The sequence below is a fragment of the Rhincodon typus genome, chromosome 16 (assembly GCF_021869965.1).
Source record: "Rhincodon typus isolate 14 chromosome 16, sRhiTyp1.1, whole genome shotgun sequence".
Lineage (NCBI taxonomy): Eukaryota > Metazoa > Chordata > Chondrichthyes > Orectolobiformes > Rhincodontidae > Rhincodon > Rhincodon typus.
Genome location: NC_063347.1, coordinates 53,657,012 through 53,680,718, shown reverse-complemented (window position 1 = coordinate 53,680,718; position 23,707 = coordinate 53,657,012). Strand labels below are relative to the sequence as shown.

At 40.4% G+C, this 23,707-nt stretch overlaps 1 protein-coding gene across 2 annotated transcripts in view; it reads right to left on the bottom strand.

Annotated features, from left to right (window-relative positions):
• Positions 1–5,009: 5,009 nt before the first annotated feature.
• ip6k1 (inositol hexakisphosphate kinase 1) overlaps positions 5,010–23,707 on the bottom strand; it is a 71,292-nt gene continuing 52,594 nt past the window's right edge. For both annotated transcript variants that reach the window (XM_048606357.1, XM_048606358.1), the window contains 2 exons: positions 17,245–17,420; positions 5,010–10,323 (listed from right to left, as the gene is read on the bottom strand). In XM_048606357.1, coding sequence (XP_048462314.1) covers positions 9,823–10,323; positions 17,245–17,420 — 677 coding nt within the window. In that variant the 3' untranslated portion in view covers positions 5,010–9,822. The remainder of the gene's footprint in view (positions 10,324–17,244; positions 17,421–23,707) is intronic.

Genomic DNA, 23,707 nt, shown 5'->3' with positions numbered 1-23,707 from the left:
CCAGAAGGGGCGATGACAGCAGATTTGAAGTGAAAGGGGATGAGACCTGAAGAAAGAGAACTGTTCACAAATCTCCATGATAACAGGGAGAGGCCAAGTGGGGAAGAAGTGCCATTAAGATGAGCTTGCGAGGGAACATGAGGGATGAGAGGAAATAAGCTAGAGAAAGATGGGATTTCAGGAACATCTTGTGGGCAAACGGAAGGGAATAAAGTGGCAGCAAAAACTAATGGGATGGCCTCAGTTTTAGTGAGAGAAGTCCACAAACTCCTTACATTTATTGGAGTTAAAGGTTGACAAGACAGGAGAAGGCTTTAAGAAAAGTCTGCAGTTGAGAAAAGTTGGAAAAGAATAATGATTGCTCTTTGCATCTCAAAATGATACTGGAATAGGACGCAGTTTTAGCAAATGAGAACTGGACCCGATGTGGTCCAGTTAGATCTGATGCTGCGTGACCAAACCAGTTGTCTAGCGTTCCATTAAAGATTGCATCTCTCTAGATTTAAGACAGCAGAAATTAACAAAAGAAAGAGTTGCATTTATAGGTGCTTTTCATGACCAATGGATGCATTGAACTACTTTTTGAAGCATAAAACGGATTCGGTTTAACGTCTCATCTACAGAGCTGAATTTCTCAAATTCGACTTAGACATTCCATAAGATGTTTGGCTTAGTAACTGACCTGAGAAGAAAATGGATAACATATTCTCATCTGTCACTGGCAATCTCTGAATGTAGGTTTTAAGTCATGAAAACAAATTACACGCGTATAAGAATAAATTAAGATTACAATATTATACGATGAGAATGGATTTCAATACAGTAAGGATGCAAGAGGGAACAAAAACATATAGAGTGATGTGCTTGGAACTTACGTGGAATAAACAGCATAGAAACAAGGAGCAGGAGGAGGCCATTCAGCCCTTCAAGCCTGTTCTGCCATTCAATATCAGGATGACTAATCTAATATCTCAATGCCCTATTTCCACTTTCTTCACTACCCTTTCAGTTAAAAAATATTTCCTCATCTCGATCCTAAATGGTCTACCAATCTCCTGAGACTGTCTCCTGGTACTATACTCCCCAGCCAGGGAAAACACCCTTCTGCATCTAGTCTGTCCAGCCCTGTTAGAAATTTATACATTTCAGTCAGATTCCCTCTCATCCTTCCAAGCACTAGTAAATACAGCCCAGTCCAAGAGACAAATCGTCGGGCCTGGAGCGTGGCAGCAGCTGGGGTCCAGAGTGGGAACTTTGGCGGTCAGTGTCTTCGCGGCTCATTGCAGTCTGGAGCTTGGCAGCGGCTGGGGGCCCGGATCAGGACGTTGACTATTGGAGATCGAGCCCCATGCAGGAGGAGTGAGCACAATATGGCAGTGATGGAGCTCCCCAACGGTGGCGAGACCAGGCAGCCAGAGTTGTCCCAGAGAGTGAGCCAAAGTGGAGGAGATCAAGCCCTTGTAGAATGTGCAAGCTCAGCATAGCTAAGCACTTAAAAGACTGTTGAATTTTTTTACTTTATTTCTTTACTTAATACTAAGGAGGACTGTGATGTTTAACTTTTACCTTTATTTCTTTATTTTTCTACCTTATTCTAAGAGGGATTGTAATATTCAATTTTGTTTCTTTATTTCTCTACTTTGTACCCAGACACCTTTGTATCATAGAATCCTAGAATCCCAGAATCCCTACCGTGTGGAAGAAGGCCATTTGGCCCATCAAGTCCACACCGATTCTCCAAAGAGCATCCCTCCCAGACTCACCCCCCTACCCAATCCCTGTAACCTTGCATTTCCATTGGTTAATCCACTTAGCCTGCACATCCCTGGGCACTATGTGCAATTTACCATGGCTGATCCGCCTAACCTGCACATCTTTGGACTGTGGGAGGAAACCCACACAGACACTGGGAGAATGTGCAAACTCCACACAGACAGTCGCCCAAAGTTGGAATCAAACCTGGGTCCCTGGCGCTGTGAGGCAGCAGTGCTAACCATTGAGCTACCGAGCTGCTTCAAGGAAAGACAGTTGTACCCGAGTTGGTGCTGGGAATGGTGACATTGTACACTTTTCACTGTAGTCATGTACTGTACTTGAGTACACGTGACAATAAATTCTAATTCATAAGACAGTCCTGCCATCATCGGTATCAGCCTAGTTAACTTTTGCTGTACTCCCTCTATGGCAAGTATATATTTCTTAGATAGGGAGACTAAAACTGCACACAATACTCTAAATGCGTGGTCTCTCCAACACCCTTTATAACTGCAGTAAGACATCCCTACTTTTGAACTTAAATCCTTTTGCACTGAAGGCTAATATAGCATTTGCTGTCCTAATTGCTATTTGTTTGTCCCTACACCACATCTGAATCACTTTGAAGCCTCCTTGCATCCTTCTCACCACTCACAATCCCACTCAGTTTTGTGTTGTCAGCAAACTTGGAAATGTGGGATTCCCTCATTCAAGTCATTTAATGCAGATATCATGAAGAGTTGGGCCCAAGCACTGATCTTTGCAGTACCCCACCAGTCACTACCTGCCTCTTAGAAAACGACCCAGTTGTTCACACACTGTTTTTCTAGTCTGTCAACTAATTCCCAATCCATGCTAATATATTACCCTCTAACCCATGTGTTTACCTTTGCCTTTGTATGAAGGATCGAATCAAAAGCTTTCTGAAAATCCAAATACACCATATCCACCGGTTTTCCCTCATCTATTGTATTAGATACATCCTCAAAAGACCCCAGTAGATTTGTTAAGTATGTTTTCCCATTCATAAACCCATGCTGGTTTTGTCCAATTCTATTGACGCTTTACAACTGTTCTGTTATTACATCTTTTATAATAGTCTCCTGCATTTCTCCTGTACTGATGTTAGGCTAAGTGGTCTGTAATTCTGTTTTTCCCTTCCTCATTTTTTTACAATAATAGGTTTAAATTTACTACACCAATCTGTAGGAACTGCTCCAGAGCGTATAGAATTTTGGAAGATCACCGTCAATGCATCCAATATTTCCAGGGCCATTTCCTTTAGCATTTTGGGATGTAGATTATCAGGCCCCTGGTGATTCATTAGCCTTTAATCCCATTAATTTCCTTGCACTTTTTTCTTACTAATTTCCTTCAATTCTTCCATCTCACTAGAATCTTCATCTCCTAACATTTCTCAGAGGTTACTTGTGCCCTCTTCTGTAAAGACAGAAGCAAAGTATATGTTCAATTCTACTGAAATTCTATCATAATTTCCCATCTTCTGACTGTAAGAGACCTACACTTGTCTTTACTAAACTTTTTCTCTTCACTTATTGATAGAAGCCTTTGCAATCAGTTTTTATGTTCCCTGTAATTTTACTCATAATAGAAAAAGCAGCAAGCTTCAGATATATCAATTTTTGATGGTTCCTCTTTGGGTCTAATACTACCCCTAATTTATTTTGTAAGCCAAAACTAAGCCACTTTTCTTCTTTCACATCAGACTGGAATGAATAGTTGTTGTAATTCATGTACATGTTCTTTAAATATGAACCATTGCCTATCTACCCTCACCCATTTAGTGAGGTCCCCTAATCTATCCTTGCCAATTCATGCCTCATACTCTCAGTTCCCTTTATTTAGATTCAGGAGCCTGGTTTCAGATTTGACTACTTGATTCTCAATCTTAATGAAGAGTACCATATTATGGTTGCTCTTCTCCAAGGAACAAGCACAATATGATTGTAAACTAATCCTTTCTCATTGCAGTCACAGTCTAGAATAGGCTGTTCTCTGGTTGGTTCTTTGACGTACAGGTCTAAAAAAAAACCCACATCATGTGCACACTCAAGCAAATTCTCTTCCACAATCTTTGTCCAATCTATATGTAAATTAGTAGTAATGTACTCTTACTGAATGCATTTTAGATTTCTTGCAAATAGCCTTCCCTTATACATCTACTATGTTTGGGAGCCACTGACAGCAGCAGATAGTCAATCACTCCCATTGAAGACAATCAGGTCACTACTAGATGCATCTGACCACAATTGCAACTGGATTCAAGCTGCTTTCCATGTTCCTACTGTCGGTCTGAGATTATCATTGCTCTGTAGTTCCAGGATTTTTTGTTTGATTACAAGCATAGTATTATTGCTTATTTGACAAGGGATGAAGAAACCAGATTAAAAAAGGGTTTGATGGGATTATGCTAATAGTTTTACATCTGCTATAAATGATCTCTTGCAGCATGGGTTTGCAATTTTGTTTTGCATAAATAAGAAATGGCTTTACAATCCTTGTATTTCTTCTCTACTATTCTGTCCCTTTCCTTTTCAGCTCTTAAACCTGGCTTTATCTTGCCTTGGTATGTTTAACCTTTGTCTCCTTGGCTGCTTTGTTCCCTCTTCTGGAATTTATTCTCAGCACACTGCATCTTGATGTTGAATACATGCCTATCAGTCTTTATTCAGCAGCTGCAATGGTGAAGATGAGGCACTAGGAGGAACACATACCCAGCCTTATCTTCCTGAGTTTGGTGTGGGAGCTTTAAAAAAAATCCTTCACAGCTATAGGAACCCTGGCTAAAGTAGCTTTTATTGCCCATCTCTAATTTCCATTGAGAGTATGATGTTGAGCTGCCTTCTTGAACTGAAACCAATAAAATGGAACTTATATGGAGATATTAATGTAAAACAATGTGGTAGTCTGATTTGAATAGACGCTGTCCCAGCCAAAGATCATAGCAAGGCAGAATGTAGTGAACATCTTGACCTGCATCCCCTCCCAAGTCTCAAACCCTCCTGATGCGGAACTAGCCGGGGTGGGGGTGTCAACATCCTGGAACTCCCTTCTAAACAGCACTGTAGTCATCCATACACAGATGGACTGTAGCAGTTCACAATCATATTCTCAATGTCAATGAGGAATTGGCAATAAATGCTGCCCTTGATGTTTTCCAGATCATGTTTCCCCATACCGCAACGAGATCACCTATCTATAAGGTTTAACAGATAATGAAATCTCAAGCAGAATTGTATTTTTCCTAAATGTATTTATTTTATACATAACTGTGACAACTGGGAGGTAACACTGTAAACACAGATCACAAGGATACAGTTTGCTCATGCCCATAGATTCCTGAAGAGAGGGTCTACCATTGAAGATACAGTCACACAATAGAAATACAGTGAAAAAAAACATTGAAACTACTTTGAATAAATTAGTAATATAACAAAACAATTACCCCATCTGTTCGAAGCTGAGGGGGTTTCTGTCTGGTTTTAATATGCAGAAATTTAATGTTTCCCTACATTTCTGCAAGACTGTGGTAGTAAACTATTAGGAGCCCAATGTGGCTTTAACAACATCGGTGAACAAGAAAAACATGTTCAACCTTGTCCTTCAATGCTCCCCATTCCCCTCCCACCCTCCCCCCACCCCTTTCCATTGCTGAGCACCACATCAAAGCTGCAGTATCCCTTCTGACCAGGTAGCCTCAGCTCAATTGTACACAGCACTTGAAAAAGAAATTTACGCCTTACCCTGCCCTGCATCTTCATAGTGCAATAGTTGGACTACCAGTCCCCAAGGTTGGTATTAACGGAGTAAGGAACACCATGAACCATGAGGGGCAGTACTAACAGAATGCTGTCAAGAAATCAGAGATATCCATAAATAGTTCCCTAAAAGGCAGATCTCATATTCTGCAGGAAAATACGTTTGGCAGCACAGTGTGAGGAAACACCAGATCCACAATTACAAACAGGCACATTTTAAATCCTAGTTGCTGTAAACAGCCAGTGGGCAGCTGGAGTAAAATTCTGTTAGTGCCATTCTGCAGATCAGCCCTTTACATTTTGCGTTTTTGCAAAACAGAAAAGTTTGAATAATCTAAAAGTGGACAAACATACCCAGATTAGGTTGTTCCTGTATGGTGGGCAATCAGTTTACGTGCTATGACAGATCTGTATATTGGTGCTTCTCAGGCCAGGTAGCTCCAGACTGAGTTTACCCAATGTGCTTCCAGGGTAAATTATTGCTCGCAATCTTAACTATTTGCAACAACCTGGGACTGAGCAGATGATCCTTATCAAAGTTAATACTGCAGGTATTCAGAGATCACCAAGTGCTCCAAGACCCTGGGCAAACCTTGTGCCATTCCTTTAATTCTCTATTTCTTTAAATTGGCCTTGAATTTTAAAACTGCTGTGCTTTCTCTCTGCAGAAAGTTACAAAACAGGAAGTTGGAACCTGACATTTCAAAATTTTCAGAGTTGGGCTGTCTCTCATTTTCTGGTCCCGTCAACCTCTGGTTCTCTGTAATTGGGCAGGGTTAGATGGAAATGTCACTCAAATGCTGGTTCCTCAGTAATATGCTGCTATAGAAACAAAAGACCTAAAAAGATAGGTGCAGCTCAGAAATAGAAACAACACTTAACTCATCTGTAATTGTTTTTGAAAAAGTCTTCAAACAACTAAGATACAACAGTTTAAATATTAAAAAGTACATTGTTAAACAATGGTAGCCCATGTGTTACAAATTCTGGGCTGAATTACTTCACTGAGTACATTTAGTTCATTGTCAACGTCTTGGAGGGCCATCAGGATCCAGTGCTGCTCAAAACACACTTGCCGATGACAGGTTTATTGAGTCATCGAATTGGTGCAATGCTACTCAGAAAATATGCAGCAATAGCTTTGTTAAGAAGCAAGACTGAGGGCTGCAGAGATTTTAACCAGCACTATTTGATGTTTCTTCTCCCATGAGGTAAGAGAAGGAGATTGAGTGAGTAGAGTGACTGGTTTATTTGTGAGAATGTGGAACTTGAGCCATTCAAAATCCACTGCACTACTAGAATAAAATACTGTATTTATTAAGTCTTAACTTGCTAAACTAATGAGCAATATGCATCTGCCACTAAAGTACCACTCAAATACCCAAAATGTTTGACTCCTTTAAGCAGCCATGTTGGTCCACACCCACATATGCCCACAAAAATAACAGATTAAAAAACAATTCTTGAATTTAAAAATATTAGTAATTCCCCCGATAACTTTCTCCCCCACATAAACCTCCGCTGTCTTCAATGTTATTTAACTTGTGGCAAACCATTTCCAGATCTTTAACCCTTGATACTGTCAGCCTGAACAGACATGCACCGGTGTTGCTGACCTTCACTGCTGCACTACTGATCTATGGCTCCCAACATGCTTCATTAAACAGTTGGCTCCAGGTCAAAGTGATGATGAAGTTCATAGCGACCTTCCTCTCTTTCTTCCATAGTACTAGGCACAGTTCTGTTTTCTGGAATGTAATGGATTACATGTATAGAAGGCAATAATGGAACTTCTTCTTTTCCAGGTCACATCAAGAAGTCCTCCTATCACTTTCCCTTCGTCTTTGCCTTTACCATTGCTAATTGAGGCACTGGAATAATGACAGTTCAGTAACTCATTTATGGGCTATTCCACAAGGAATGCAAGTGCTTAGTTTCTGTGGGGAGAAAGGGGTTTAGTATGGGACAGTCACAGTGACAGACATGCATCAGAGTGCTAAGGTCCCTGGCCACTAAGCCCTGGAAACTCAATTCATCCATTGAATCATATCCAACCTCTTACAAATATCCAGATAATATAAATGAATTTGAATTCAGGGTTATGTTGTGTGCAAGAAAGCTTCAAGTAGAGTGCATTAAGGAGAGGGAAGTTTACAAATGAATAGAATTATACAGAATATTCTGTGCCTTACCAATTTGCTATAATAGTGTTGGTTAATTTGGGTTTGATAACACATTTTCAGAAGCATTCAATGGTGTGCCAGGAAGTTTGAGAGCAGGACATGATATGTATTAGCTCAAATGTCATTTTCTGCTGCCTACTGCACATGAACAACCCTTGCTGCTCTGCCCCATGACTGTTACTTCACACTTACTGAGAGAATCATCCAGTAATGAAGCCACTAAGGAGGATTACGGTCCAATCACCTGGTTAAACAGGGTCAAGCAAATCAGAAAAAATTTCCATGAGCTGTTTATGATTGATCTTTTAGTTGGGAACTTACGCTGGAGTCACTCCAGCAGATGCTGCAGGCTCTTGCAACTTCTTGGTGTGTTCTATTTATCATTTGCACTCTATGTATGATTCACCCCTCCTCCTCCTCCTTTTACAGCATCCAACATTAGGATGATACCAGTCACAGTTAAAATATCTGACAGATCTAGCCAACTGGCAGTGTTAGAACAATGCTAAGAGCTTACTATACACCCTACATACAACCTAAAAGGGCAGGGTAATGGAATTACCTCAATCCAATTTTCCCAGAGACAGCTTGGCATACAAAAGTTTGATGCTCATGATAAAATACTTATACAACAGCTTGAGCTGACAGCACTCTGTGATTGGTTAATCAGGCCATGCAGTTTCATGTAACTACTCTCTAAACTTGGTCACATAGGGCAATGCTTCAGGTCAGTGTCTGTCTCTGGGGAAAACTGCTCCAGGTTTCAGCTTTTCTTACTCAAAAGGGGATACTGCAGTTTTATGGGATGGATAGTATCCTGCAAACCAGGGCTCTCAGAACTTCATGATCCAGACTGGAACATACACTTCAAAAGACAAAAATAAAGATTTTGGAACAATGTAACAAAATAGCAATCTTAAAAATTACACAGTAGAATTAGTTTGAAACTCGTAACTACTGCAAATACTCATAAGCAAAGATGTATAAAGTCAACATATTCTAAATAAAAGGATGGCAAACTAAGAGCTTCATGTTAGGAACAGCTTGCAGGTCTGTTTTATAAACAAACATGCCACCTGCATTGTGCCAATGTGCTTTCCTATAAATTACTAAATGTCTCCACTGTATCAGCAGGTTGTATTTCTGTAATTACACGAACAATAGGTGAAAACCAAGTCCTTCTGGGAACGGGCAGCAGGAAATAGCTCTCACTTTTCTGATTACATTCACTGGAAGTTCGCGACAGTCTGAGCTTATTTATCTTCAGTGTCCAGTGTTGAAAAGGAAAGATTGCACTAGCTGGAAGAGCCTTATTTTGTGATACTCATATCTAACACTTGCACAAAACTCTAACCTCATGACGCACAGTCCTTTGCAGTAATCCAGCGTTGGTCCATAATCTGACTCTTGGGACATTCATCTGATGTGTCTTCTGAGGAATGTGCAACAGCCTTCCAAAGAGCTAGTGAGCCGTAGGCTCTGTGCATTAAATCGCTGGCACAGTGAGATTAACCCTGGCAAGGTACTGAAGGGAATAATGTTCAAGGGAATAATGTTCAAGGGAAGAAGTGAAATTCAAAACAAACCCGCACACCTGTCAGCTAAAGAACCTGAGTGTTAACTTATGGAGTCCTTCACTCACATTCAGGTGGTCGTAAATGAGGAAAGTTGTCCCAGCATTTACAAATATACAGCAATCCATGCAGTCTCAGTCTTTGGGAGCAGTAGAAGATTACCTGGCCTGCTTGCTGCTTTGGTACCGAGTGGGTGCCCCCCACACTGGCACCTGCCACTTTATGGTAGGCCTCAGTAAGTGAATGGCATTGCTCCCTTTTTACAAGATGCATTAGTATCAGTACAGGCAGTGCTGCTCCACATGACTATGTAACAATTTTATACATTGTGATATAACAAACAGTTCGAACAACAAACTCACTTTTTCTCTGTCTAGCAATTTGCCAGAAGTTGACAGTATTTTTGTCTGTGGCATCATCGCTGCGATGAGTATCTAAATAAGCAGTCATACGGTATGTACTTGAGAGGGAAAGGTCAGTACCCTTCCTTCCCGAGTTATAGGTAAAGAATTAGGAACAGTTTGGAATATGCTACTGGTTCTGGAGTTGAATCTCTTCCAGAATACTAATGAGATTCTCCAGTCCAAAGATATAACCTGTATCAGGCCCATCATGCACAGTTTGGTCATCCCGAAACCCTTTGAACGTGCTGTGGGCAAAGTCTATCATCCGCACGTCAATTTTTGGCTGATCCTGAATGCTGCTCGAGGAGGAAGATGCAGATGAACTGGTGCTTGCCTGCAGGTTCTCTTGGTTCATCGCCCCTGTGGATTTGTTTCGATTGTCTGCCTTTCGGTCCTTTCCATCATAGATAATCAACAAAGAGCTGGAGTAGAAGCGGTAAGAAGCTTGCTTCTCCAGCACCTCCTTGAGGTTGCGAAGTTTCTGCAGAATAACATCAAACAAGTCCACACGCAGGTACCTGCCGTTGTGCAGAAACTGATACAGTGCATTGCTAAACCCTTCGATGGAAAGACTACGACCATAATACTTGTTCCTGCACACGTAATGCCCTGAGTCTAACTGGTACACCTGAAAAGACAAAGCACGACTGGTAAGTATAGCTTCTTGGACAAACAATTTACAATGAAGTTTGCTGTTGGTCACTTGAAGTAATACGAATTTATTTTCAACTTTTGTATCCAGATAGGGACATTGAAATTCCCATCTACAAGTATTATTCCAGCAACATATATTTGTCACTCAGCCTACAGTCTATTAGTAACTCCCCAGTTAAAAATAACTCAATTATAATATTTTTATTTATTGACAGTTATGATGATGAAGGTTGAGAGGAAGTACTGAGGCAGGTATTGTGCACAATCAGCAGGGATAGGTATGGACAGTATCGCAAACAGGAATGGCAGTTGGCACTGTATGGAACAGTTGCATGACCATTAAATATTGCAGTAATAAAAGACATGGTAATGGTTACTGCAAGACTGTGTGCAGGAAATGTATTATCAATGGAGAAAGAGACAGTAGCAGAAGGCATTGACTGGCAGGGATTACTGAATGACAACGTGAGGGAATTGGATTAACATCAGTCGTTCAAATGCTTTTTCGTTCTGCTGTGTTATTTCAACATTCATTGCAGAGTTGGATGTGAACAAGGTGAATGTGAGGGGAGGGCAGGTCAGTGAAGGAAGCATGCTTTTGTGAATCTGCCCTTGCCTCTTCTCTCCTACAGGTTGAGGTTCGTGCTGGGACAGTGCTATACACTAGCAGCTTCCCAACACTTCTGTCGATTGGCTGCTTTGTGATCATGAATGTTGATCAACTAAAATCAACCGCAGTTGGCAACATGTTGAAACAATTGCTTTTCCTTGCTCAGTATCTATTTCAAGCTCAGGTGAAGACATGAAGATTTGGAATGGGGCTCCTTTAAGGTTCTTGTGAAGATTTGTAGCTCGGGTTGTGGTTGAGATTGTTGGCTTGATATAGGCCAGCAATGGGGCGTCTGATCATGTTTTCTGTTAGAGGAAGCTGGCCAACTAGCTGCAGTCCCTCCAGTCTATCTGCCAGAAGGATGACTGACATGGGTCCAAAACTAATCTCTGACCGTTGTAGGAGTGCTACTTAGCCATTAACTGAAGCAGCAGGTAGTCTGTCTTCTGCAATTGTTTATTAGCATTTCTTAGTTTCTAAAGAAAAGAGATATTTTTAATCAGTCTGTTCAGACTTAGGTCATAACTCCAGAGTCGGTGGGACTTGAACCCAGACCAGCTGGCCAGAGACAGGGACAAAAGTGCCACAAACCCTCTAAACAAACATCAGCCTGGCCCTTCCTAACCAATGACCCTCAATAGGAAAATTAACCCTTAATATTGTAATCAAATTGTTCAGTCAGGTTTTGACACACCTCTGGAACAGGTTGGATTTGAACCCGGCCGCCTGGCTCAGAGCTCAGGACCCTAACACTCCTCCACACGAGCACCAAGAAAACCACTCCTTAAATGTGTGCTCTAAAGAGTATCTGTTGCTCTCCTCTATCTCTTGAACATGTCCTTAATATCATCAACTGTGATGTTCTTGCTGCTGTCATGTTTCAGGTTGAATTACTATGCAAGGCATAAGATTTCCTTTACAATCTGTTACACCTTCGTAAAACTACCTATCAACCTCTACCCTGGGTGAAAAGCCCTGGTTTTTCTCATCTTTTCTCATAAGTTAGAGTGCGACACAAAGTCCATGGTTTTGCTCTGATCAAACATCAGCCATCAGATGATTTAGTGACCAGCACTGGCAGCAAGGGAAAGATATGGCCTGACTAGAATACTGAATGGTCTGAACACGACTTCCTCTGGTGTTCACTCTGTTGTTTTATTTTCTTAATTAATGGCTGTTCTGCGGTGACTAGATAGGTTTAACATCAAAGCATATAAGCCTCTTTCAATTTCTTACTAATCTCAGCACTTTATTAAACCAAATGCAGCGCTTAATACTTATGTTGAATTTCACCGAGAAGGAGAGCTTATATTTTACACAGCACCCTCTTCTGCTTCAGGGTGTTTGAAAGCACTTTGCTTATGCAAATACTTTTGCTGTACAGGTAAACAGCAACCAATGTGCAATAAGAATTTAAGACATAGTAGTGGAAGCAAGCCATTCAGCCCATCAAGTCTGCTCTGTCCTTCAGCAGGGTCATTCCTGATCTGATCATCCTCAATTCCACCTTCCTGCCATTTTCCCATAACCCCCAATTCCCTTGCTGATTAAAAATCTATCTCAGCCTTGAATATATTTATTGATGCAGCTTATGTGGTAAAGAATTCCAGTAGATTCACTATCCTCACAAAAGAAATTCCTCTTCATCTCTGCCTTAAATGGGCAACCACTTATTTTGAGATTATGCTCTCTATCGCAGACTCCTCCAGTAGGGGAAACAACCTTACCCCCTCTACCCTTAAGCATGTTAAGGTTTCTTGTCATTCTTCTACACTCCAAAGAGTACAAGCCCAACCTGTTCAACCTCTGCTCATGATATTACCTCCATATCTGGGGATCAACCTAGTGAACCTTCTCTAGACCGTGTCCTATGCCCAAATATTTTCTTTAGATAAGGGCACCAAAACCACTCTCAGTATTCCAGCTGTGGTCTGACTTGTACCGTGTATAGTTTTAGTAAAACTTCCCTCCACTCCATTTGAAACAAAGGCCAACATTCCACTTACCTTCCCTCATACTTGTTAAGCTTGAATGCTAGTATTTTGTGATTTATGTACCAGAATTCACAAATCCTCCAAGCTGTAGCTTTTTGCAGTCTTTTCCAATTTAAATAATATTCAGCTCCTCTATTCTTCCTGAAGCTCATTTCCCATTTATATTCCATTTATCAAGTTTTTGCCCACTCATTTAACCTGTCTATAACCCTTTGCAGACTCTTTATGTCATCCACAAACTTTGTAATAGTGCATTCACTTCCGTCATCCAAGTCATCAATATATGTTGTAAATAAATGTGGCAACAGTAGTGATCCCTGTGCACCTCCATTAGTTACAGGTTGCCATCTAACGCCTTGTCTTATTAGTTAGCCAATCTTCTATCTATATGTAACATAATACCTCTAACATCATGGACTCTTTCCTTATTAAGCAGCTTAACATGTGGTATCTTGTCAAATGCCTTGCAAAACTTCAAAATATATTACATTCACCGTTTCCCCTTTATCTATTGTGCTTGTTGCCTCCTCAAAGAATTTAGTATATTTGTCAGGAATGATTTCCCCTTCAAGAAAAGATGCTGACTCTATTTGATCATATTATGTATTTCTTTATGCTTTGCTATTACATCCTTTATGATGTGGAGGTGCCGGTGTTGGACTGGGGTTGGCAAAGTCAGAAATCACACAACATCAGGTTATAGTCCAACAGGTTTATTTGAAAACACAAACTTTCACAGCCTCACTCCTTTTTCAGGTGTAAGTGAGAGAGGTAGTATCAGACCCAGAATTTATAAGTAAAAGATGAAAGGGTCACACCACTGAGGAGGGTATACTAAACAAACCTAAGATGCTGTTAAATCTTTAATCAGTTAGAAGGTTTTAATTGATTAATATGTATATATAAATTCCCAAATTCCTTTGAAGTCACTGTCCTGAGAGAACAAAAGGTTTTATCAGTGTAAAGGAGAGGTGACATTTTAGGTCAGACAATGCATGTTAGGTGTGAGACCTTGTTTAGAATTTGTTTGTGTTTTGGTTTGGAGTCAGACTGGTTTTATTTCTAAAGTATGAATTTATAAAATGCCACATTGACTGTCTATAAATTGTGTGCCTTTTGAACAAAATAGAATGTGTCAGCAAATACAAATTCTCCCCATAGATTCACGTGTGTGTAGGGTGTGTGTGGGTGTTGTGTTGCGTGTGAGGTGTGTGTGGGTGCTGCGTGTGCATGTAAGAGAGAGTCTGAGTGAGTGCGAGGGAGCGTGTGTTTGAAAGACCATGGTGTGTGTATGATAGAGGACCCTTTCTAATAGACTCCAACATTTTACCAATAACAGATGTTTAGCGACCTGGCCTATAGTTACATGCTTTTGTTTCCCTCCCTTTTTGAATAAGAGTGCTACATTTTACAGTTTTCCAATCATCTGGGTATTTTCCAGAATCTAAATGTTCTTGTAACATTACGACCAGTGCATCCACTATCTTTGTAGCTATTTCTTTTAATATTCTACGATGCATCCTATCAGATCAAGGGCACTTATTGGTCTTTAGCCCCATTCATTCCCTAGTACCTTTTCTCTAGTGATAGTGATTGTATTTATTTCCTCTCCTCCTATTCCCGTTGAATATTTAGCAATTTTGGAATGCTAATCAGGTCTTCAACTCTGAAGACTGATGCAAAATATTTATCCAACTCTGCTGCCATTTTCTGGTTCCCCATTGTTATTTTCCCTGCCTCATTCTCTAATGCGCTTATGTTAACTTTGGCCTTTTTTAAAAAAAATGTACATTTAAAAGAAGCTCTTGCTGTCTATCTTGATATTACTTTTAAGTTTACCCTCAAAGTTTATCTTCACCCTCTTTATTATTTTTGTGGTTGTCTTTTGTTGATTTTTAAAACTTCCCAATCCTCTAACTTACCCCTAATATTTGCCACATTGTATGTCTTTTCTTTCAATCTGATGCTTCCTTAACTTCCTTGGTTAACCAGGAATTGCTTATCCTCTTCATGGAATCCTCCTTCCTCACTGGGATATATCTTTGCTGTGAGCCACAGCTTATTTTCTTAAATATCGCCATTATTCCTTAACCTTCTTCACTACTAAACTCCATTCCCAGTCTACTCTAACTAGCTTGACCCTTATTTCCTTGTAATTATCCTGATTTAAGTTATTTCCAACCCACGTTTTTCCCACTCAAACTGAATACTAAATTCTACCGAGTTATGCTCACTTTGTCCTAGAGGATCTTTTACTCTGACATCATTTATTTTACTTCCCTCACTTGACATCACCAGATCCAAAATAGCTTGATCCCTAGTTGGATCCACAACATATTGTCTTTGGACACTGTCCCGGATATACTTTAAGAATTCTTCCAATCAGAATACTTTAATCTATTTAAGATTAAAGTCACCATGATTAATGTTCTGCCGTTTGTGCACGCTCTCAATACCTCTTGGTTTATTCTCTGTCCCACCACATAGCTACTGTTAGGGGCCTATGGGCTACTCATTCCAGTGTCTTCTTCCCTTTATATTTGTTATCTCCACTCAAATGGATTCTACATCTTCTGATCCAAGGTAATATCTTATTTTCGTACTTTTTCCATCCTGTACTAACAATGCTACCCCACCATCCTTTCTTCCCTGTCTGTCCTTTAAAAAATGTCAGGTATCCCTGAATATTTAGTTCCCAGTTTTCATCTCCTTGTAATCATGTCTACATAATGGCTACCCATTAACCCATTTTTGTGCCATTAATTCTTTGCTTTGTTGCAAATACTACATATTTTCAACTAAAAAGCTATTAATTCTGCCTTTTCATTATTCATCCCTTTCATTCTTTATCCCTATTTTTGACCCTATTTACTTCTGCTTTTCTATTACATTATGTCTCATCAACTATGCATATTGTTAGCTGTACTGTAATGCTGCCATATCCTCTTGGTTTGTAAGCCTACATAGTCCCTCTCCCAAACCCTTCATCACTGCAGCCCCATATCCAAAGTACTCTAAAGCCCTCTGTACAGCTCCAGATGGTCCCAGCACAGTTCAAGTGAATCCCACTGGAACAGCTCCTCTCTAACTCAGTACTGGTGCCAGTGACCCACGAACTAAAATCAATTCCACCCATGCCAATTTCTAAATCCTGCATTTCACTCCTTGGTCTTTATTTTCCCAATGCCAGTTTGCCTGTTGGTCAGGTAGTAATCCGGAGATTATTAACATGGAGGTCTGCCTTTCTAAGTTAGCTCCTAACTGGTCAAAATCTTTCACCAGATCCTTGTTCTTCGTCTGGGCAATGTTGCTGGTATCAATATGGATCACAACAACTAGATCCCTCCCCTCCCCTTCCAACTTCTCTAGTTCTGAGGAGATGTCCTTAATCCTGGCAATGGGGCAGGCAAGACAGTCTTTGGAACTTTGTGCTCATGCCCACAGGGAAGAGTATCAATCCTAATTATACTGTCCCCTACCAGAAGTACAATTCTATTTCCTTCCCCTGTTTAAATGTTTCCAAGGTACCATGGTCAGTTCTCTCATCCTCCCTACTGTCCTCATTATATGCTGTACATCTTGCAAGAACCTTGTAACTGTTGGACAACTGCAGCGGCCGAGGCTCCTCATTTGTAACTGCCTGAGCCCGTGTACCTGCCTCGCTTGCAGTCACAATTGCCAGTACCGGATCACAAATCAATTTTTAATCACATCATTGTCCTCTGGAGCAAAGTGGTACAGGTCAATGGATAGACATTGTTTGAGACACCAGGAGAATTTCACTTCTAGTTTTCAAGAAAGAAAATCAAAAAGATTTAATCAAAGTTGGCCTTAATAACAAAAGGGCTAGAATTTAAAGAGAGATTTTACTATAGCTCTATTAAATTGTATAACAGCTGGAGTATTCCATACTGGAACACAGCACATATTCACCTATTAATACCACCCACCTGCCTGCCTGCAAATGAAGTTTGCGCTTAACTGATCATTTAACCTATCATTTAATGTAAATTAGAAACCCATCATTTAATGTAAATTAGAAACCCTTGTCATGCGAACACCAAACTGTGTCACCTCAGCTTTCCTTCTTCCCCACTATCCCACTTCTTCAACAAGTACCTGGTACTTCATGCATTGCACACTCATTTCTTACCTATTCAACAGTTTGTTTTTAAAACAGTTTGAACTCCATGATGGGAAAGTTAAGCTTCTTTCAGCAGCAGATAAACAAAATAATTGATGTCAAACTGAATGGTAGGCTATTTTTTATGATGTTAAATTAGTCACTTACTTGCATTCCGCACACTCGCACACCCAGTGCTCCGGAGGTACTCAGCTGGCATTTTTTTATCTGTCGTGCTGCCTTTTCCTCAGATGCATCATCCCCATGCTGCCTGGTCCCCATCTTCAGGTCCAGAATACAAGGGTAGCCAAAATGATGAACCACATTCTCCAGGAGCAGAAACTCTTTGAAGAGCTTTGTTAAGGAATGCCTATACTTTTGTATCCAAAACCACCGAGTATTATCCTAACATAACAGGCACAGTGTGCATAGTGGTTATGTTAGTGGACCCTAATCACCTAAGGACCTGCACTGCTGATTAGGAGACAGGACAAAATCCCTCCAACACCAGCTGGGGAAATTCAATTAAATAAATCTGGAATATAAATCTAGTATTATCAATGATGTTGTCATTAAAAACTCAGCTTAGTTCACTAACTCCTTAAGGGAAGGAACTGTGCTATTCTTACCCACTCTGGACTATAAGTGAATCCAGACCCACAGCAATGTGGAGGTTTTGTAACTTCCCGCTGAAACGGCTGAGCAAACCACTCTGTCGTATTCAAGGAGGAAGCTCACCATCACCAACTAAAAGGCAATAAGGGGTAATAAATGCCAGTGTTGTCAGTGATGCCTACATCCCATAATTTTTTTTAAGAAAACTATTTCAATTGAAAGGGGATTCTCTCAAAAGGTTTCTTATCAGTAGGTCTCTGCTCCTCTGCCTTAAAGTGAGCTCTGATTTTGTACTCAATAACATTATTCAGTCCATCCTCAAGTCATTCCAGCAATATCACAGAGTTCCTCTTAGACCTACATGCCACAAGAAGAAACTGGAATAGTTTGTCCAAAACTAAATGGCCCATTAGCTCCTTAGATACTCTGATTATGCAAGAGACTTTCAAACTAAACTCTCTTCATCACAAATTCCACTCGAGAGAAAATATCATTTTTGATATCTGTGTATGCAATAAGAATTACTATATCAAACAATGACCAATAAGCTCTGATCACATTTTAACAGTTTAAAAGGCATTCCCTTACAAATATTTTCGCTTTCTTTGTCACTGCCTCCCATCCTCTCTCAAATACACTACCTCATGCTGGTATCCAGCCATTACTTCAGCTGTCTTAAGTGGTCTTTCTATATATTCGAGTCTTGATAGTGAGAAGTGATGCAGATGTTTGACTTTACAGTCAGGCTGATTCCTATTTCACTTACATCCATGTTTTCCTCTTTACCAAGAGGATTCACTCTGTAATGGTCAGAGGCAGAAATCTGGAGAATTTTTACATCAAATGTTTCGATCCAGGGCTAATAAGGCCAAAAATGGATAACTTAGCACAGATCAAAACCAAACAGTTTTTTCTGGTTGTATGGCCTAGTACCAAGATTCTTATTAATGCTTGTAAAAATGATATCATGGGGATGGTCAGCTCAAATATACTTTTGCAATCTTGATTGTAGAAGTGGCTTTATAACACTGATCAATTATTTTCAACTGTCCTACTGGCAAGAGGGAAAAAGAAAAAGAAAACGCAAGGGCATAGACTAACATGAAGGACGAGAAATGACAGATGGAGGGATAATTACTTTAGTGTATTCATGAGGGCCTGTGTAATGCCAAAGGGTTTCTAAACATTTGCTCACTGATCGGAGTCCTTGCAACCTGTAGCATGAGGGGAATATTTGGACCCTATCCTAAGTAGAATTCTTCCACTGCAATCACCCTGTAAGTATCAGATACACACAGCCCTGACAATGTGTAATGTTGTAAAGCTAGCACTGCAGAGTCTGATTGGGAAGACTAGACTATATTATGGGAGGGAAGGGCCTATTATTTCCATCCTCACTTCCTTCTATATCCTTGGATGCATCTCATCCAGTGCCTTTCCAAACATAAGTACAAATACCTTATCCAATACCACTTCCACATCAATTTTAAATCCTTCAACTGCTTAGGAACCAAACGTAAATTTCCCTCATTTAATCTCACTGCTTCTTCAGCTCTCTCTTCCTTTAAGACATTCTCCAAACCTATATTTTTGACCAAGCTTTTCGTTACCTGTTCTAAATTCTCTATGCGGCTCACTTTCAATTTTAGTCTGATAATGCTCCTGTGAAGCACTTTGGCACATTTTACTATATGAATAAAACCAGTGTTTAGTCCCAGACTGGCTTTGTCTTTCCCATACTTAAAAGCCACAACAATTCTTATTTTTTGCACTGAGAATTTCTGGCATGTAGCTTTTAAGCAGGCCTTCTATCAGACAGCGAAAGATACTGTTTTCTCCACTTTATGAAATCTACAGTTGCTCCACCCACAGCTCAACAATGGAAAAACAATGGGTTGCAATCAGTAACTTCAAAACACAACTACCAGAAGTCGGGACTAACCCTAACCCTAACCTTAATTTAGTCACTGCTTGCCAGAAGCAAAGCAACAACTTAGAAACTGATGACTCCACACTTGTAATTATAAAGTAAATTAGGAGCACAAATGCTTCTGCTAGTTGGATGACAGCCAGGAGTGTATGTACAAAAATAAACTTCATGTAGGTTACCCCTTCGGGACCAATGCACAATACTCCCAGACATACTGACAGAGCAGATTTATCATAAACAAGGAAAAACTAAATTGCTTATTTTCAAACTATTTTCTGCATATCCTGGTTGCAGTCACAGAACTGCACCTTGCACCTCTTCTATTTACATTAATAAAGGCATCATCTGCTAAGAATAAACTATACAGGGTCCAGACAAGGACTTTGCCATAATAAATCATATTCACACAGTCTGCAATTCGCTATACCCAAGACCAACACATCTAATCTTGAGGCTTTGATCTTCATAATGTTTAATTGAATCAGACAGCACCAGAAAGATAAGGAATCTGAGATTGTGTGAAGGAGGAGCAGAAAATCCCAGGGGGACAAGTCTGGGTCAAGAAGTATCTGAGAAAGATGATCTTAAAATGGAGGAAGGTTCAAAGAAGTTATAAAAAATTGTTACCAGTATCACTGGGAAAATTATTAACTACAAAGGGAATCTGTGGCAACTCTTTCATACTGCACATTATAAACATGCAGCATTAAATGTATTGTGTATCATTACAGAACAGCTAACTGTTTTCAATTAAACATTATGAAGATCAAAGCTTCAAGATTAAATGTGTTTGTAGATAGGCATGTGAATTAATGAATACTTCCAGACATAGCATATACATAGAGATGGTCTGCCTAAGGACAGTTCTATAGTTACTTCTCTACATGTTGCGATGTTGACCATTCATCATCAATTGCTTGTGGAAGCTTCTTATTTTTAATTTCAATCAGCAATATGATGAAGGAAAATAATGCACAAGGCAGCTTCTCAAGAAAACTGAAAAAATATAAAAGGAACAACTGTCTATGCCAGGAAAAACAAACAGAAAATATTGGACATGCCTAGTCAGCCTGTATCTGTGAAAAAGCAGCATGTGACACTTCAAGCGTGAAACACATCAGTATACACACAAGAAATGTTACCCTGTTACTTCTCAGACACTGGTTGATGCGTTGTATACAAATAACATTCGCTCTATTTAAGGACACTGACATCTGGGAAGTTTGTAGATACAGGCTGTGAGCAAGAAAATCTTACCCAACATTTACTAAAAGCAAACATTGCGGATCCTGGAGACTGGAAATACTCAGCAGGTCTAGTAGCATGAGGACAGAGAAATAAGAGTCAAGGTTTTCAGTTGATTATGATTCTTCAGTTATATAGCCCACTTGGTAACGTGCGCTGATTCTCAAGCCCCACTACACTCAGGGTCGATGCAAACTTTGATTAAGTCATTAAAGTGTGCAAAAATTGTTAATCTATCTGTCTGATGGAATCAGGTAAACAGAAAATATTGACAAGTTTTCCGTATGTGACAAGAACTACTGTTTACTGTAAATAAGTAAGTTCTAACCAAAGGTAGACAGAAGCGTCAACAATCAATGGTTTAAACACTAACCCCATTTTTAAAACCCATACACACACAAACAAAAAATGCTGATGTCAAGGGCGGAGGAGAAAAACACTGGGAAACATAGTTCATAGAATCCCTACAGTATGGAAACAGGCCCTTCGGCCCAACAAGTCCACACTGACCCTCAGAGCACCCCACCCAGACCCACCTAATCTAAACATCCTTGAACACTACGGGCAATTTAGCACAGCCAATCCACCTAGCCTGCACATCTTTGGACTGTGGGAGGAAACCGGAGCACCCGGAGGAAACCCATACAGACACGGGGAAAACGTGCAAACTCCACACAGACAGTCACCCGAGGGTGGAATCCAACGCAGGTCCCTGGTGCTGTGAGGCAGCAGTGCCAACCACTGAACTTTCTTAGCACCAGTCCACAGAAACGATGAGATCTTCCCTCTGCTTCACAAGATATTCTCTTTTCCGATCTCCTTCTACAGATTCTTTCACCTCTCACAAGAACCACAGGGTGATAAGTGCATTCATTATTAAATCTTTTAGTTACTGGTTAAAGGCAATTGCTTACAGCAACTGGTGATAGAGAATAAGTGGCTTTCTTCGTGTTCCAGGAAGATGAAGATGCAAAACCCACTCCTTCAGTAGTCCAGTGGCTTCACCTGCCTTATTTATAAACACTAAAGCTGTTGACCTGTCCAGATGATAATCAGCAAGTTGTCACTGGGCTAATGACTTTCGACATCTACAACTGGTTACATTTGGAGAAACCAATCAGCAATCTGTTGCTGGATGAATCTCACTCTGCAACTCCTGCTGCCCCCGCTCCCCCGTACCATGGCTTCTTACCTCTCCTCTAGTCTCGGGGAACTGTCTGTGTGGAGTTTGCACATTCTCCCCATGTCTGCGTGGGTTTCCTCTGGGTGCTCCAGTTTCCTCCCACAGTCCAAAGATGTGCAGACTAGGTGGATTGGCCATGCTAAATTGCTCATAGTGTTCAGGGATGTGCCCAGAGATTAGTCACTGGACTAATAACTTTCCATCGTCTGATATCAAGATGTTTCCTTATGGGCATAGAAAGTAGAAATTCAAAATACAACACAGAACGTTGCATTACAAAATGTGCTGCAAATTTAAGAAAATTATCAAGAGGCAATCAGTTCCAATAATTACACATTACTGTTAGTGGCATTGCAATCCGTCCCATAATAGAAGGAACCCGTCAGAAAAGCAGCTTAAGTGAAGTATTCAAGCAAACCATGCTGAAATACCACCCCTCTTCCATCATGAAAGACACACTGGTAAGTGTCCCTTCTAGATCAATTGAGAGAAAACTGTCTTCATCCACTAACAATGAGAAACTAAATTATCATGCCTAACACAGCCAATTCAATAACATCATACACACTTCATACTCAAATCAGAATAATGTTTCTCTGCTATTCAGGAATAAAATCAGGAAGTTCTTCTTCATAGATGAAGTAAAATTTTAGAAATTTCTCTTTGAAATGTCTGTGCACGTTAGGTCACTATAAGATCTTGAAACCGAGACTGATCCATTGTTGCATACAATAGCTTTATGCATACAAGAAATCACAAGCCATTGCCCCTTACCTCTCAGCTCATGTCCTGCTGAAACACCAATCCCAGGCACAGTCCCAGGAGGTGATAATCTCCTATTTAACCTTCCATCCTCCACAATATTCAACTCATCCAAAACCCTGCAGTCCACATCCTATGCCGCACTCAGTCGGCTTCTGGCCCCTTCATGACCCCAACCTGACCTATTTCGGGGCATAAACGCAAGAATCTATAGTCCAGTCACTTAAATGTTCTGTTCCTCTGATTTTAACGTTTTGCAAATCTCCCCTTGCCTTTAGTCGACCATAGGTAATGTCTTCTGCTCCCTTTGTCTCACTTTCAGAATCCCCTCCCTCTTTTTGGGCAGACAATAGTAATGTCATGGGGCGTGTAATCCATTTTGTTATTTGGCTCTACCACAATGTTAAATGGGTCAGACTTCAAACAGATCTAACAACTCAAAACTGGGAGTCCATGAGGTGCTGTGCAGCAGAAGTGCATTCAACAACAACCTGTAATCCAAAGCATATTGCCCACTCTATCATCACCATCAAGCTGACAGATCATCCTTGATTCAATGAAGGGTGGAGAGAGGCATGCCAGCAGCAGGACCAGACATACCTAAAAATGAGGTCTCACCCTGGTGAAGCTACAACACAGAACTATTTATATCTCAAACAGCTGCAGCAGCATGCAACAGACAGAACTAAGCAATGCCACAACCAATGGATCAGAGTTAAGATCTGCAGTCCTATTACATTAAGTTGTAAACGGTGGTGAACAATTAACAACTTGCTCCACAGCATATGGAGGCTTCATAAAATTCCCTATCCTCAATGTTGGGTGATGAGCACCGGCACATTAATGCAAAATTAAGGATAAAGCAGCTGCAAGAATCTTCAACCAGAAGTGCCGAG